The 16,136-nt window shown below is 51.8% G+C and overlaps 9 protein-coding genes across 9 annotated transcripts; 6 read left to right on the top strand and 3 right to left on the bottom strand.

Annotated features, from left to right (window-relative positions):
- Window positions 1-86: 86 nt before the first annotated feature.
- DER1 (derlin) lies at window positions 87-749 on the top strand (the record flags this gene model as incomplete). The annotated part of the gene is made up of 1 exon (XM_002553970.1): window positions 87-749. One exon carries the CDS (start codon window positions 87-89, stop codon window positions 747-749), a length of 663 nt encoding a protein of 220 aa, XP_002554016.1.
- Window positions 750-818: 69 nt separating this feature from the next.
- On the bottom strand, window positions 819-1,637 carry KLTH0E12386g (KLTH0E12386p; the record flags this gene model as incomplete). Its single annotated transcript, XM_002553969.1, has 1 exon — window positions 819-1,637. One exon carries the CDS (start codon window positions 1,635-1,637, stop codon window positions 819-821), a length of 819 nt encoding a protein of 272 aa, XP_002554015.1.
- A 189-nt stretch (window positions 1,638-1,826) lies between these two features.
- HTC1 (Htc1p) lies at window positions 1,827-2,381 on the bottom strand (the record flags this gene model as incomplete). Its single annotated transcript, XM_002553968.1, has 1 exon — window positions 1,827-2,381. One exon carries the CDS (start codon window positions 2,379-2,381, stop codon window positions 1,827-1,829), a length of 555 nt encoding a protein of 184 aa, XP_002554014.1.
- A 1,339-nt stretch (window positions 2,382-3,720) lies between these two features.
- MCM7 (DNA replication licensing factor MCM7) lies at window positions 3,721-6,207 on the top strand (the record flags this gene model as incomplete). The annotated part of the gene is made up of 1 exon (XM_002553967.1): window positions 3,721-6,207. One exon carries the CDS (start codon window positions 3,721-3,723, stop codon window positions 6,205-6,207), a length of 2,487 nt encoding a protein of 828 aa, XP_002554013.1.
- Window positions 6,208-6,565: 358 nt separating this feature from the next.
- On the top strand, window positions 6,566-7,922 carry RGL1 (Rgl1p; the record flags this gene model as incomplete). The annotated part of the gene is made up of 2 exons (XM_002553966.1): window positions 6,566-6,643; window positions 6,705-7,922. 2 exons carry the CDS (start codon window positions 6,566-6,568, stop codon window positions 7,920-7,922), a joined length of 1,296 nt encoding a protein of 431 aa, XP_002554012.1.
- Window positions 7,923-8,072: 150 nt separating this feature from the next.
- On the top strand, window positions 8,073-8,753 carry VPS28 (ESCRT-I subunit protein VPS28; the record flags this gene model as incomplete). The annotated part of the gene is made up of 1 exon (XM_002553965.1): window positions 8,073-8,753. One exon carries the CDS (start codon window positions 8,073-8,075, stop codon window positions 8,751-8,753), a length of 681 nt encoding a protein of 226 aa, XP_002554011.1.
- Window positions 8,754-8,772: 19 nt separating this feature from the next.
- Window positions 8,773-9,750, bottom strand: CWC27 (putative peptidylprolyl isomerase CWC27; the record flags this gene model as incomplete). The annotated part of the gene is made up of 1 exon (XM_002553964.1): window positions 8,773-9,750. One exon carries the CDS (start codon window positions 9,748-9,750, stop codon window positions 8,773-8,775), a length of 978 nt encoding a protein of 325 aa, XP_002554010.1.
- A 174-nt stretch (window positions 9,751-9,924) lies between these two features.
- TIM50 (protein translocase subunit TIM50) lies at window positions 9,925-11,355 on the top strand (the record flags this gene model as incomplete). The annotated part of the gene is made up of 1 exon (XM_002553963.1): window positions 9,925-11,355. The coding sequence occupies one exon, from the start codon at window positions 9,925-9,927 to the stop codon at window positions 11,353-11,355; it is 1,431 nt and encodes a 476-aa protein (XP_002554009.1).
- Window positions 11,356-12,964: 1,609 nt separating this feature from the next.
- On the top strand, window positions 12,965-15,412 carry COS111 (Cos111p; the record flags this gene model as incomplete). Its single annotated transcript, XM_002553962.1, has 1 exon — window positions 12,965-15,412. The coding sequence occupies one exon, from the start codon at window positions 12,965-12,967 to the stop codon at window positions 15,410-15,412; it is 2,448 nt and encodes an 815-aa protein (XP_002554008.1).
- Window positions 15,413-16,136: the final 724 nt, after the last annotated feature.

The raw sequence follows: 16,136 nt of genomic DNA, 5'->3' as shown, positions 1-16,136 counted from the left end.
TGTACGTAGTTTTCATCTTAAATCAAGAACACAGGCCACTTTGCCAACTACGTATCAATATCCAAAATAGAGAACAGCGAGCAGAAATGGACATACTGTTGGTGAACCTTGTAGGGGACATACCAGTGGTCACAAAAACATGGGTGGGAGGCGTTCTCGCAATGTCGGTGCTTTCAAGCACAACCATCATAGATCCCACTAAATTCATCTACAACTACGACCTGGTATTTAAAAAGGGACAATTCACGCGAGTGCTGTACTCATTGTTCGACTACGGGGAATTCAGTCTCATCTACTTTGTTCAATTGATGTTTCTGACGCAGGAGCTGGCCGCGCTGGAGAAATCGATTCCACAGCGAAGCCAGTTCCTGTGGATGATATTCGTGATGGGCGTGCTCACCATCATATTTAGCAAATGGATTCAACCGTTTGAGCCGTTGGCCAGCGTCCTGCATAAAAACTTGACATACTATAAACTGCGGAAAGATGTGCAGCTCCAACAGGGGCCGCAGAGGGGGCTTGCGGCTTCGCCGCTAATGGTGCGGGTCTGCTTTGACATTGTACTGGTATGCCACTTTGGCCACACAATACGCGGGATACTTCTCAGGTACCTCGCGGGCCACTTGTACTACTTCTTGGAGCAGATTGCCAGCAAAGTGTACGGTATCAATCTGTGTAAGCCTCCCCACAAATGGTTTGCCGCGCGCGAGCGAGGAAACGAAGAGGAAGCCGAGCAGTTACAGGAGTAAGCGCACCAGACCCCTGCTGCACCATGCTGCTTGCCCCTGCTGGCCAACAGGGCGTGCCGATGCATCTAGTCACGAGAGAAGCGTGACGTTTTGGAAGCGGTCGCCGGCGTCGCCGCTCGAGGAGGCTTCCGTGGGCTGGGAGGTGTCCGTCTTGCGCCTTTTTTCGGGCCACGGCAACGACGTGTCTCTTTCCTGGAGCAAAGCTCTGCTGATCCTCTTGTTGACGAACTGCAGCTCGGACCGCTGACGTGAGTTGCGGTCGGCGCCGGGCTTGTCGCGTAGGAACGCGATATCGCACACGTCCCGCATGTCGATACCGTACCATTTGGCGACGAGCTTGAGGGACTGGCTCTCGCTGATGTTGGGGTCCGTGAGGGCTCTGGCAAGCACCAGGTCGCGGTTACCGTTGCCAAGCTCCTGCCTAATGCGCGGGAGAAGCTCTTCGTCTTCGGAGCGCTGCGGTTCCTGTAGCGACTGCAGCGACTGCAGCGACTCCGACAGCTGCTGCACCTGCTGGGTCAGCCTCTGCAAAGCCGGGTCGCGCGCCAGCGGGTGGTCCTGGATAGCGACGAGCTCCGCAGACTTCTTGCCGCAGGCGCGCACAGCGTCGGAGTCGAGCGACGAATGCGGCTGCGGCAAGCTAAGAAACGCGGGCCGAGCTAGCCTGCGCGGGGCGTCTTTTCGCAGAGGCTTACGCCTCTTGCGGGCGGCGGCGGCGGGCGGCGCCTGCGATTGCTGCCGGCCAAGCTTCTGTTCCTGCTCGTGGGCTGATCTGCGCGCAGGCTCGCGGTCTGGGGCGCGCTCTCCCGTGTGACCCGGCTCCTGCGCAGGGTCTTGCTTTGAGTCCTGCCCGGCGGCCTTGCGCCGCGACGAGCGTCTCAATTCCATGGCCTGCTTAGCGTCTCGGCAGCGAAACTGTCCGCCAGAAGACTCTTCCACTCCGCGCGATGAGCTAGCTGGCTCGCAGCTGGAAAAAAAGCGGCGGGCAGGTCAGCTACTACGTGCATAGCGACATCATACAGCATCACAATAAACGAAATATTTATCATTATCAAGCACGTGATAAACCGTACATAGCTACTTGAGGAACCCGCCCTCGAGAATGTCCGAGATCACGTGCGCGTCCTCTGTGTAGATTAGGATGTGGATATGGGACACGGCCTTGACGCTCTGGAGGTGCGGATAGTTGATGAACCACGCGAAGTTTCGCACGCCGTGCGGGCGCAGCTTCGCGCTTAGGAAGCTCTGGATCTTATCGTAGACCGCGGGGACCGTTTCGCGCGAGCCGTGGTGCTTGTAGAGCGGGATGCGGACCTTGCTCCACAGCACGAGGTGGGAGACGCGCGGGTCGAAGTCGTACGGGAAGTCGTTGGGCAGCAGCTTGTAGAGCGCCGGATCGGAGAGCATGGCCACGGCGCGGGCCTCCGCGGTCGGCAGGCGTGCGTCGAGCGCAGCGAGCTCGCAGCGGTCCCAGCGCAGCTTCCGGTCGATCACGGCGTCCACGACGGTGGTGTGCTGCGCGGCGAGCTCGGCGCGGTACTGCTGGTAGAGCTCAGCGACGCGCGGCGTGCGCTTGAGCTCCTGCAGCTCGCCCGAGGCGATGAGTTCGAGGATCTGGTCCCAGGAGAGCATGCTGGCGGTGTGGCAGAGAAGCCAGGTTTGCGGGATTCCCGAGGTTGAAAAATCTAAATTATCCTATAAATAAGCGAGCGAGCGCGAACGACGCGGGGAGCGCGTGAGCGCAGCGCCGCGCGCGCGTCTGCTACATGGGGGCTATCTATGCGCCGGCGCCCCGTTGCGTTGCGCACCGTCCAGCGCGCGCTCATATCAGGCGCTGGAACACGGAGCGTGGGTTGGAGCGGCCCTTAAGCGCGGCGTTGTCGCCGTCGCGGCTGGACTCGCGCCACGGCAGTGCGAAGGGCAGCGTGAACCCGAGCGTGAGGTAGAACATATAGATCTTGCTCGACGTGTTGAGCGGGCAGCGCGACGCCGAGACCTGCTCGAACGACGCGAACCGCCGGGACGCCGAGAACGCGTTTCTGCCTAGCCGTTGTGCGGGGCTCATTGTGCTGTGTGTTTATATCTGTGTGTGTGTATGTGTGTGTGCGTGTGAGAGCGTGGAGCTATCCGGGCCTGAGATTCTTCGAGCGTGCGGCCGTGTGACTTTTTGTGTGCGATGCCTACTTCTAGTAGTGCGTGCTGAGTGCTCTGCTGTTTGCGCTTTGTTTGCGTATCGGTCTTTTCCTGCTGCGTTCCAAACTCTCGCGTCCTCCCCCGTTATATATCTCTGCGCTGCACTGCTGCCTGCCTGATTCTGCTGTCCTCCGCAGCTACATATCTGCATCTCGGTACTAGGCCCATAACCCAAATCACACCATCCGGGCTCGTATATGCGCTTTGTGTTGGAAACTGGGAAACCTTCGCGCCCGCTCACGGCGCACGAGGTGAGTAGCACAGGGAGACGAGGGGCCTCACGGGCGACGAGGACGCAAAGGGCACAAAGGGCGGATTAAAGTTCCAGACCGGGTCACGTGGGTCACGTGAAGGGCGCGTGGAGAGTCACGAGGACTTTGAGCTGTCACGTGATAGAGGTCACGTGCCCTTATGATACGTACGATGTGACCGTAAAATATAGCACGTGATGCGGAACTCCGCGCGCCCCCCCCCGCCTCTAGCGCCCCAGCTCTGCCCCAATACACCTCACGCCGTCTCGCAGTTTCTGTTAGTGCGCTTCCAGCACACCTCGGCACGCCTGCTCCTCCGCTGCTCTATCCTCCGCGCTTCTGCCCCCCACCACATACACCATTTTTTTTCGTCAAAGGCTCACGTAAATAAAAACATCTCTCGCCCTCGCGCATCTCGCAGGCTCGTCCAAAGTTTCCCACACCACGCGCGCCGCACGAGTCCCGGCCAAGACTTCCCGCTCTTTCTCTCAGCCCCCTCGCTTCGCTTTCCACCTCATCGCCGCATCATGAGCGCTGCGCTTCCGTCGCTCCAGATCCCCGTGGACTACGCACAAATCCAGGCCTCTGTGGAAGACTTCCTGCTTCACTTCAAGTCCGAGCAGGCGCCCTCCAGCGCCCGCGACGGCGACGACGTCTCCATGGACATCGGCACAGGCCCCAAGTACATGGCGCTGCTCCAGCAAGTCGCCAACCGCGAGCTCCAGACGCTCTACGTCGAGCTCGACGACCTCCAGCGATTCGAAGACGACAAGCTGCTCGCGCCCGACGCGGATCCCACGCCCGCATTCCCCGCATCCGCGGGCCTCGTCCGCACTATCGCCCGCAACTGCCACCATTTCCTCGAGATCTTCAGCCGCGCGGTCGACAAGCTGCTGCCCCCGCCCACCAAAGAGCTCGATTACAAGGACGACGTCCTCGACGTCATTCTGTACCAGCGTAAGCTCCGTAACGACCGGCTTCTCTCCGAGCGCCGCTCCGAGCTCGCCGCCGAGGCGCCCGGCGAGATACAAGACGACGACGTGATGCGCGAGATCGCCGAGCAAGAGTCCGACCTCTTCCCCGCCAAGCTTATACGCCGCTACAACCTCTACTTCAAGCCCCTGAGCTCCGCCTTCGCCAAAAAGTGGCACGCACCCCTCTCCGTCCGCGAGATCAAGGGCGACCGTCTCGGCGAGCTCATCACCGTCCGCGGCATTGTCACCAGAGTCTCCGACGTCAAGCCCTCCGTGATGGTCAACGCCTACACCTGCGACCAGTGTGGCTACGAGATCTTCCAAGAGGTCAACTCCCGCACTTTCACGCCGCTCACCGAGTGTACCTCCGAGCAGTGCTCGCAGAACCAGACTAAGGGCCAGCTTTTCATGAGCACGCGTGCATCAAAGTTCAGCGCCTTCCAGGAGTGCAAGATCCAGGAAATGTCCGAGCAGGTGCCCATAGGCCACATACCGCGTACCCTGACCATCCACATCAACGGCACACTCGTGAGGTCTCTCACCCCCGGCGACGTCGTCGATGTCACCGGCATCTACATGCCCTCCCCGTACACCGGCTTCAGAGCCCTCAAAGCTGGTCTGCTCACCGAGACTTACCTCGAGACACAGTACGTGTTTCAGCACAAGAAGAAGTTTGCCACGTTTGAGATCACCCCGGATAGCGAAGCCCGCGTGCTGAGTATCGTCAGCCAGGGCGACGTCTACAATCGCCTCGCCAAGTCTATTGCTCCAGAAATTTACGGCAACCTCGACGTCAAGAAGGCCCTGCTCCTGCTGTTAGTCGGCGGTGTGGACAAAAAGGTTGGCGACGGTATGAAGATCAGAGGTGACATCAATATATGTTTAATGGGTGACCCCGGTGTTGCCAAGTCGCAGCTCCTGAAGTCCATCTGTAAAATTTCGCCCCGTGGCGTCTACACTACCGGTAAAGGTTCCTCGGGTGTTGGTTTGACCGCCGCGGTCATGAAAGATCCCGTAACCGACGAAATGGTCTTGGAGGGTGGTGCCCTGGTGCTGTCTGATAACGGTATCTGTTGTATCGACGAGTTCGACAAAATGGACGAAGGCGACAGGACCGCGATTCACGAAGTCATGGAGCAGCAGACCATCTCTATTTCGAAAGCAGGTATCAATACGACTTTGAACGCCAGAACCTCCATTCTGGCCGCCGCTAACCCGCTTTACGGTAGATACAACCCTAGGCTTTCTCCCCTGGAAAACATCAATTTGCCTGCAGCCTTGCTTTCAAGATTCGACATTCTCTTCTTAATGCTTGATACGCCAAACCGCGAAGACGACGAGAAACTCGCAGAGCATGTTGCTTACGTACACATGCACAACAAGCAGCCTGAACTGGGGTTCACGCCAATAGAGCCCTCCGACATGCGTGAGTTCATTGCGTATGCCAAAACTAAGAGGCCAACTATGAGCTCAGAGGTGAACGAATACGTTGTCCAGTCTTACATCCGCATGAGGCAGGACTCCAAAAAGGCAATGGATTCTCGGTTTTCTTTTGGCCAGGCAACTCCTAGAACTCTTCTAGCCATCATCAGACTTTCGCAAGGCCTAGCAAAACTAAGGTTCAGTGACATCGTGGAGGTTGAAGACATTGAAGAGGCTCTTCGGCTGATTCAGGTATCCAAAGAATCCCTGTACCAAGAGGGCAACAAGAGTGGAGAAGACGAAAATCCAACCACCAAGATATACACTATCATTAAAAACATGGCCCGTGATGGGTCGCACCTGCAACAGAGTCTACCATACGATACCGTCGTGAAGGCTGTCAGATCAAGAGGCTTTACTATGCTGCAGCTCAACAACTGTATTGAGGAGTACGCCTATCTCGGTATATGGAACCTCGTCAATGAGGGCTCCACCTTGCATTTCCTAAACCAGGGCCCAGAAACCGCTCTCGATTACGGCACCCAGCCTGAATCCGTTTCCACACCACAGCCTCCGGCGAGTTTAGGAGATACGGATACTGAAATGGGCGATGCCTAATAGAGTGTGTGCTGAGGTTCTAACATTGCATGGAAGTAACCTCTTGGAATCCTCCGATCTCCCCACTCGCCCCATTCGCAAAGCTGGCTTGTGCGTTATAGTCCGCGGCATCTTGCTTGGTGCAACTTTAAATGAAAATTTGCCTCTAACTAATCTGTACTATAATTGTCTAAAGAATTAATCAGACGCTCTTGAGCTGCTGGTGCGTTCCCCTCGAAGGCGCAAGAGGTCTAGTTTGACAACTTCTCAAACTCACAAGTCTTCAGCCACGTGACATATTTATCCAAGAAAACTTAAAGTTTAATTGCATCGATCAACTAGCAACAGCTCCGTAAGCGTATAAGGGTCTTCCAATGATATGACACATCCCGTGATATCACTAAAGCCTAGTTACAACTCAATAATTCGTGGCTGCCCGGGGCTGCCGGAAACTTTGGTATGTCAAAGAATCTCACTGTCATTACAACACCTTTACCCACACTCGAAAACTAACACAGCATCAGCCACGTCTTGAATGCGAGCTCCGAGTAAGGTCTAGCGATGGTAAAGAGTTTTTCATTGAAAACATGGAAGTGGTTCTGAGAACCACCGAGGCTCTAAATAGTAGCGGCCACTCGTTTACATCAAAACCTAAGATCGAAAAGTGCATCGTTCACTACAAGAAGAACATAATGGTTTCCAACAAAAAACTAGTGGGTATCGACATCCCTCTGACAATTGGGGTACCAGACGATATTAAAGAGACAAATTACAACTCCCGCTTTGGCCACTGCTACACGACCCTAGAGTGCCGCGCCGTGTACTTCACCGACGCCAGTACTCCATTAACGCAAACATTTTCAACAGCAGTCAATGTTGAAAGGTATGACAACCTCACTACTTCGCGTTTGTCGCAACCTCTAAAACGGGTTTACCACTCGCCAGACAATAAAATACAAGTCAAATACAGGGTAGAAAACCCTTGCGTCACTACTGATGATCTTCTGCATCTTCATCTTAACGTTATACCTAACCTTGCAGGGTCTCAGCGAATGTTCAATAAGAAGGTCAAACTGAAAGCAGTGGTTTTCGAAATCAAAGAATATTTAGAGGTCTTTGACACGCACCATGATGCCAAGGAAAACATACTTCACAGCTTCACCAAGCCTTTCCACGAGGTAATAGGAGGTTCCGGTATCGAATTCAAATCAGACGTTCGCATTTTAACGAAGAATACACACTTCAAACAATACGAAATGTCTTTGAATGAGCCCGCCGTTCTCTATCAACTTCCACAGCACGAACCAGTTTACGCAGAAACTCCTCCAGAGACAGTTCTTTTAAAAAGCCGAAAAGACCTAGAGCCCTTCAATTACCACAGCTCTATAACCACCAGAGGAAAGCTTTTTTCCATCACCCATGACGTGACTATAAGGTTTAAGTTTGGAAACGCCAAAGACTTTGAAATTCACCAGCCCATTGATATATTTCCTTGGGTTAGGTCTCAGCTCAAGCTGGTTGATAATGTCGTTCTTAGGGAAAGGGACATTGCCAAAAATGCTCATGCATTCTACGAAAACTTTGGAGGCATAAAGAGAAATAAGACCACTGGTGGTCTTGAATATCCCCCACTGCCCCCAGTAGTTTATACAGCTGATAAAAGGACCCTCAAGCAGCTTGGAGTCGAATTCGATACAAGATTCAAGGTACCGCGCAGGGTCCCTGTAATAGAATAGTCGTGATTGAATTATAAGAGTGTTATGTACACACGTGATCATATAGAACTTGGTTGGCGTATAGAATGAAGTTGACGTGATTGTCATATAGGCTCATCGATAGCCCGGCTTAGTGACAAAAGATTTAGGTAAATCGTTAAGACCCCAGCGATGGCAGATTCTGACTTTCTTACTGAAAAGCTTCACGCGGAAGTGCCATTATTTGACCACTACACTAGCCCTCAACAACGTGAAACCATAGAGACCTTAGCTGAGGTGTATTCCCTGATAATAACCCTTGATCAGGTTGAGAAAGCGTACCTCAAGGACTGCTTGTCTAGCGAAGATTACACAGTCACTGTCAACAAACTGCTAGCTCAATATAAAACGTACTTATCGAATGAAGATGTCGCGAAAGAGTTCGGTGACTTGACGGCCTTCAAGGAGAAATATAGCATAAGTGCATCAAACGCTATTACCAGAATTGAGAGGGGGATGCCAGTGACAGTTGAACATGCTATACAAAGTAAAACTACCAAAGAAAGCTCAAATGGATCAGCAAAATATAGCGGGAAGGCCGTAGCAGAGGCAACAGGAAACTTCATCACAGTGATGGACGCGCTGAAGCTCAATTACCGCGCGAAAGACCAGTTACATCCCCTCATGTCCGAGCTTTTGCTGAGCATAAACAGAGTAACTTCGCAAGACTTCGATAATAGAAGGGACCTGGTGGAGTGGATTGTGAAGATCAACAAGATGAGAGCGGCAGAAAAGCTGTCAGAAGATGAAGCAAGCGAGTTGCTTTTCAGCGTAGATACCGCCTATAAAAGCTTCTATACGTTGCTGGAGTAAATCGCTAGATACAACGGGACTAAGGAGCTTGACCGCCGAAATTAAGTTGGTGTGACGCAAATTGCTTGTTTTTGGAAGACGTTTTTTTGAATTGCTCCAGGAGTTTTAGTGTCTCCCGCTCTCTTTGCGTTAGATCATGGCCTTCAGGTTCCGCCTGGGTAACGTCAAGCGGCTTCTGAGAACCAGAACCAGAACCGTCGTCTGGGCTGTGCCCTACTTTTTTAGCATCGCTGGGCGACGCTTCATGTTCAACGTTGGAGGAGGCTGTATTTTTGGATGATTTTTGAGGCAGTCTGGATTCGGCAGAGCCCAAGTTTCCCAAGGGCGGCGTCTCCCTGACAAGCCGTTTATCATTCAAAAGGTCGTGTGCCGCCCTGATTTTGATGTTTGAAAGGGCGTCTTCTTGATCATCGCCTTCTTCTTCGTACTCCAAACGCACGCGCTTTTTTACCGGTCTCTTCCGTTGGGGCTTAACCGCATCGCTTATTGTTTTTGGCGCGCTTGCTTCGTGACCGATTAGGTCCTTGAAGTAAGGCTCTTCTACACTAATACTTTTGACCCATGCAGGGTATAAAAACTCGTCACTGTCAGCCTTCAGCTCCTTGCCACAGATCCTGAGAACACTGTAGTAAGTGCTATCTACGAGCTTCCCAAAAACCGTTGCCTTACCCTCCAAGTGGGAGTTATCACACAACGTTATAGCAAATGCACCTTTCGAGCTAGGGAAGCTCGCCAAGAGGCCCCTACGATCGAACCTCACTCTAGTGTTGCTCTCAACGCTACCTACAGGATCGCATCCAATCTCTCCAGTTAAGATTATTGTTCCGCCTGGCTTCTCGATAAAGGGGACACCATCGTACAGACCCTTAATGCAATTCTCCAGAAAACGGCGCGTTGTTTTAGGAAACTCCTTCGCCCACAACTCAACATTCAAGATGCCTTCCGACGTTAGGATGGTGCATCTTGCAGTCGTACTAGGTTCAAGTCCACCTGACATGGTGAAGATATCTAGCCTCAAAGGTGTACCTCCGTGCGATATGCTCTGCGACTAAAGATCTACATCATCTGGTATGATTCGAAAATTTTTTCAAGACTTTATAGTGGAAATCCTATCAGTATTCTAAGTTCTGTCTGTAAGTTCAAGCGGTGCGAGCGTCAAGTAAGCAAGACAATGCTGACAATTTTGAGGCATTCGGTTCGCACAAATGTTAGATTACAGCTGAGAAATGCTTCTGTTGCCAGATCTTCATTGATACGGCCGTTTTCCAGCGCCAAAAGTGTCCTTGACGCAAAGAAGCCGGGGGAGAAGGCGAAATCCATTCTAACGGAGGACATGCTGGCCCGTGCTGGCGTTGAAACCGAAGAGCCCAACGCTGATGGTTCCAAGAAGGAGCAGGGCGCAGGCGCAGAAACTGAAGAACCTCAGACTAGCGAGGCAGGCGGCAAACGCAAAAGAAAGAGACAAACGTCGGCGGACATTAAAAGAGAGAGATATGCTAATTGGTTTTACATTGCATCTTTCGCTGGATTGGCTGGCGCTGGCGCATATATGGCCAGAGATTGGGACGATGACGAGCCAGAGGAGCTGAAAAAGGGGGCTGACAATGGGTACACCCCAGGTCTCATGTACCAGCGCTTCAAGCTGCGTTTTAACTCTATTTTCTCATATTTCCAGGAACCTCCTTTCCCAGACTTGCTCCCTCCCCCTCCACCACCTCCATACCAGAGACCTCTAACTCTAGTTCTCAGCTTGGAAGATTTGCTGGTGCACTCCGAGTGGACCAAGGAGCATGGTTGGAGAACTGCCAAGAGGCCTGGCGTTGACTACTTCTTGGGCTACCTCTCGCAATACTACGAAATTGTTCTTTTTTCCTCTAACTACATGATGTACTCTGACAAGGTCGCGGAGAAGCTTGACCCCATCCACGCGTTTATCACCTACAACCTTTTCAAGGAGCACTGCCTGTACAAGGACGGCGTTCACATCAAGGATTTGTCGAAGCTCAACAGAGACCTCGGCAAGACCATCATTGTTGACTGCGACCCCAACGCCTACAAGCTGCAACCGGAGAACGCCATCCCCATGCGCCCTTGGGACGGAAAGGCCGACGACGGGTTGCTGAGATTGATCCCCTTCCTAGAATACCTTGCCACCCAGCAGATGGACGACGTGAGACCTGTATTGAACAGCTACGCTAACAAGTACGAGATCCCAGAGGAGTTCGAGCGCCGTGTCGCGGTTCTCAAGCAGAAGTTTTACAAGGAGCAGGAAGCAAAGGCCAACGGCAACTGGGCCCTAAAGGCTCTAGGTGTCGGAGCTTTGGGCATTCAGAAGGCCAAATTCCCCTTGGACCTCTTGAGGGAAGAAGGCGAGAAGAACTACGTCCGCTTCATGCAGTTAATTGAGGAGGAGAAGGAGAAAATCAGACTGCAGCAGGAGCAAATGGGAGGCCAAACCTTCACCCTGAAAGACTACGTCGAGGGCAACCTACCCTCTCCTGAGGAGCAAATGAAGATTCAGATGGAGAAGCAAAAAGAGTTTGAGGCCCAGTACGAGCAAGAGAAGTCCTCGAAGAAGGCGTCTCAAACACAAATTCCTTGAGGCCGAGCTTTTCTAAACTCTTGGTCCTCGTTGAGCTCCCAAAATTAACTAACCTTTAATGCCCACAATCATCTTAAATGACCTAAATACGCTCTGTACATAAATTTTAAATGTCTTTTATCTCGATATCGGATCTGGAGCTACCCTTTACGTAGATCTCGAATTTCGCGGATGCACAGCTTCGCCAAGAAATTGGCGACGCCAGTCGGTCTGTGGTAACCACAAGCTACAAAACAAGTGAGGCGTCGGCTGAAAGTAGGGAATAAGGGGGCGGAGCAGTCACCAGGATGCCCCGACGGGTTCTTTTGTCGAAGTCGACTACAAATTACAGGGTCGACCCACTTGAACATTTCCCTTCAGTGCTCACAGATCTTTGAATATGAATTGTTTATCCCACGTTCCTCGGCCTCCGGCAGCCTTGAAAAGCACCGGAAAATAAGGGTTTACGGCACGCAGACTGACAACTCTGAAGAGCTACATGATAAGCTGGCACCCAGAAGGGGCCGGCGAAGGCCTGGGTATGTAGTCATATTTCGCCGACGCCCGCGCTGCGGCTACGGTATCATAGTGTCACAACCGATGGGCCTCTCGGCCAGCCATACCGCTACTCATTGAAACAGACTTTGTTTTACAGCGCGCGCTAGCAGCTGTTGCTTTGGAACCCTGGGATTGCTCAGGGTGCCACTAGGGTGCGCGACGTGTCAAAAACATTTTACGCATCCTTGAGACCAAGGTGCAGCGGAGCAGCCTCCAAAAAGCTTAACACACTTCACAAGATTTCAAGAGCAGGGTATTAGAGGCCGGATTCCCAGTAATGCTAGGGCCCCACGCATCTCTAGCTACAGGTAGCACTTCATTTATGCTGCCACAGGCGTCGTCTAAGGCGACGGAGCCCGCGGGCGCAGCTTACCGGGACCAAACATCAGCACGGCAATCAGCGACAATAAACAGCCGGCCAGCTCAACTGAGCCGGGCGAAGCGAAGCTAGGCCAGGAACCATAAAATTGCGGTTCGTCTCTCAATATCAGCACCGCGACACCCGGTAGCTCCTATGCCAGTGTCGCCTCCTGCGCGGGGAGGTGCGGGGCCCAGACGTCTGATGTACGCACGAAGAATCTTCACTAACTAGCCTCCGCACTTACCGGATGATAGCCCATGCGATACTGCGAAAGAGGCTTCTACAAGTCATGTCCGAAAAAGAAATCGGTGTACATGAAGGTGCAGGAAAGTGACACCCTCGTCCATATCGGAGATTGCCGAAAAGTTGAGTTGAGTTCATCACTTATTTCAGCGGATGTGAACTGCGCCGTGATTCCGGCGGTGATTCCGTCTGTTTTGGTGGCAACATCGGCCCACAAAACTTCCGAAAACAGTGTCTTCCTATTATACGAGCTGTTTACCCCACAGCGATTTTTCAAAAATATATTTCACATCATGCTATCTATCCTCATACAGGACAAGGAGGCGCAAGTTGCAACAGCAAAAAGACACAGGGGTCCTGAGCGGTGGAAAAGGTCAGGAAAACCGTTTTAGACAACTTATATTGCACTGAAGTTTGGGGTATTCGCGTACGCTATTTTTGTTTGGAAACTCAAGTTATCCTGAATTGATGACAGGCGGTCACAGTCATGCAAACCAGCCCATCAACATCGTGAACTCAAACTACTTCCGTTACGGCACTTCGGTGTACCAAAAGCTGTACAACGGCGAAAGCGATTGTTCGACGCAAAACTCAGCAAATGAGCTGAATGAGACAACGCCTCCGGCAGGTTCCGGGACCAGCGCTGACAGCGATAACACAACATCAAAGTTCAAGCGCAAGTATAGATCGCTTCTGCAGAACTATGGTGGTAATCCGTCCTCCAAGGCCAAGCGTTTTATCGGCAAGCTTCATGACCACGGGTCCAGCGACTCGTTCTCACTCTTCTCGCTGAGAAGCACACATTCGAACAGGAACCTGCCTTCGGGCCACTCCAAATCTGCTCTGCCTGGGGGCCCGCAGCACGAAGCCATCTCTGAAGAGGCCCGTCCTTTTGCCGATATTAAATCGCTACCCGTGGAGATTTTGGCTCTTGTAATAAGAAACTTTTTGAAGAATGCGTGCTACGAGGACGCCAGAACACTGGTTCGCTGCTTGTATGTGAGCAGGGACTTCTACGAGGCTACCAAGGTCGTGCTCTATGAGGCGCCGGGCTTCACGTCGACCTACCGCGTTGCCCAGTTCGTGACTTGCTTGCGAGTTCACCCCCAGAATGGACTGCTAGTGCGGCATTTAGATTTGTCGATGCTCAAAAACGGAGTAATAGAGGACCAGTCTGGAAGCTTCGATGACGACGAGCACAGTGTTGGAGAGACGCGTATACCAGTGCGTAGGAGAAGCACAGCAGACAGCGTTCTGGAGGAAGGAGACGAGGAAGACGACGAAAACGAAAGAAACAGCAACCGTGCCAACGGGGAGCTGGAGCGCGCGACCACGCCGGTGGCTGATGACCTCCCCGATATAGCATGGGCTGGCTGGCGCGACTGGAGGTACAGATTTGATCCTCTCTATGGCAACCAGCTGCTCTCGTGCTGCAGAACGTTGAAGAGGGTAAGTTCGAGATCCTCTTCGATACACTCCAACGGCACAACTGGTACCGGCTCGGCCTCGGGATATGGCTTGCGCCGATCGCACAGGTCCAACAGCTCGGTGAGCTCTTTCACCAGTAGCATCATGTCCTCTATCTACAACTCATCCTCACTGTCATCGCTCAACCTGCTGTCGACACATGATCCCGTATGCGCAGACGGATCCAGTAGCTGGTTCAACAAGTTATTCAGCGGCAAGCGCACACCGAAGCAGAAGTACCAAAATTATGTGAAAGCCAGGGTTAAGAAGAGCGAAAGCTCCGAGGCCGTGGCCACACCTCAAGACGAGAACGCCAAAACGTGCGTCAAGTTCTCGGTGCAAGCAATTACAAAAAACCAGCCGTACCACGAGCGCCATCCCTTGACAAACAAATACTTGCTAAAATTCGCGCTGTCAAAGGATTTGCCATTGGGTTATATTTTCCATCTCGTTCGCCTCTGCCCCAATATGACTCTTTTAAATTTGGCGAACCTCAACATTTCTTCTGACTTTGAGGTACAGTTGCGAAAGGACCCAAGCGAGATCCGCACAACTTCACTTTTGCCTAATGTCCAGGAGATTATATCAGATGAAGATGCGTTTATAGGCAGAAACCTGGAGGTCATTTACCTCACAGACTCGAGTAAAGGTTATTCCTACTATGAGGGCACCGTAGGAAACCCTAGGAAAAGGTTAGAAGATTTGCATTTCGGGTCACCTTACTCAATGACCGGAGAGTCTTGGATCTCTTCAAACTATCCGCCTCCGATCGATGAGCGAACAAAATTCAGGGGCCAAAGAAACCGTCACAATATGCAAAATAACTTTAGCTTGGTTAAGTTGGAGGTCCGAAGCTTGTTTGCTTTGATTCACGGGTCATTACCCAGATTGGAAAAGTTGTTCCTTGACAATGTTGTTTGGTGTAGCCAAATGGATGTCAAAGGCTTTGTGTTCTCGTGTTTTCCACAGAAACCTGCTTTACACGTTAGTTTCATCCACGCCGGAATGAGCAGGAACATGAACTGGGCTTCCAGTGGTTCGATTCATGACTTCGTGGCAATTTTGATCCTCGGTGAAATCATGGATCGCGACGACCTCTTCTTGGAAGATCTGTTTAACGTTCGCACAGACAGGTACAATTACGGAGGTCTATCGCACGACAACCGTCTTGTGGGTCGTTCCAACATCTTAACCGTGACGACTTATGCGGGTGAAGAATTAAAATGTGTTTTGCAAATCCGCCGCAGTTCCATAATGGCAGTGAAGACCATTTTGGACCGCGACAACAACATTTTGTGCAACGTTAACCTGAACAGCCTAGCACAAGTATCTAATCCAAGCACCATTCGGATCAGAGACCTTACTCAGCATTTAACTGAGAGGCTCGAAGATTTGCGTGCCGCTGACTTGAGAAGACATATAGGAGAGAACCAGTATGCCATTCACTAACAAGTTTTTTTATAACTGAAATGGGGACTTCAAAGGTTTACCACGGTTTGTTGCATATACATTAAAATTAAGCCATGGAACTAAAGCCCTTCATCGGCTTGACCTTGTTTGCGTCTTTGCATCTATATCGTACCTCCCGGCCGCTGCGCATACCAGTGCTGCAAATTTAGGAGGATGAAAACACGACGCTGTCTACTGTGAGCGCGAGTTGACAAGCGTCTGCTCGTAAGTACGCAAGCGAAACAGTACCACGTGACCGAGAGGTCCAAGCCTTGGAATGACGAACGCAAGGAGGCCCAAGATTTTCACTGGCGTCACAGCGCCTTTCTCCTAGCTCGCACACAAACAGATGCCGAAGTTCCCACGAAGCCTAGATTATTCTGTCTCTTGGTCACCGCATGGACACCTCAATGTTAGTCAAAAAAAAACACATTCATTGGCTAAAAACCATTGCCGCGGATTCAGTTTTAAAGGGTCCGCTTCGCAAAGTTTATTACCCAAATGTTGAAGAGCTGATACTTGAACTTAAACGAAGATGGTGAACTTAAAACAATGCCGATACCGGCAACACCTAGCTGAGAGTCACATTTCGTTTAACACGACTTACTCGCTTGCGGGTGAAAAAAAAAGTGAGTAATCAATGCTATGGGCAGCGATCGTGATTTAAATGACTAGATTAGCAAGCTTACGACGGGCCTGTTCTATTTCACTCGAACAAACCTCG

The sequence above is a fragment of the Lachancea thermotolerans genome (assembly GCF_000142805.1).
Source record: "Lachancea thermotolerans CBS 6340 chromosome E complete sequence".
Classification (NCBI taxonomy): Eukaryota; Fungi; Ascomycota; class Saccharomycetes; order Saccharomycetales; family Saccharomycetaceae; genus Lachancea; species Lachancea thermotolerans.
The sequence above is the reverse complement of the archived record's forward strand: the minus strand, read 5'-3'. Positions and strand labels throughout refer to the sequence as shown.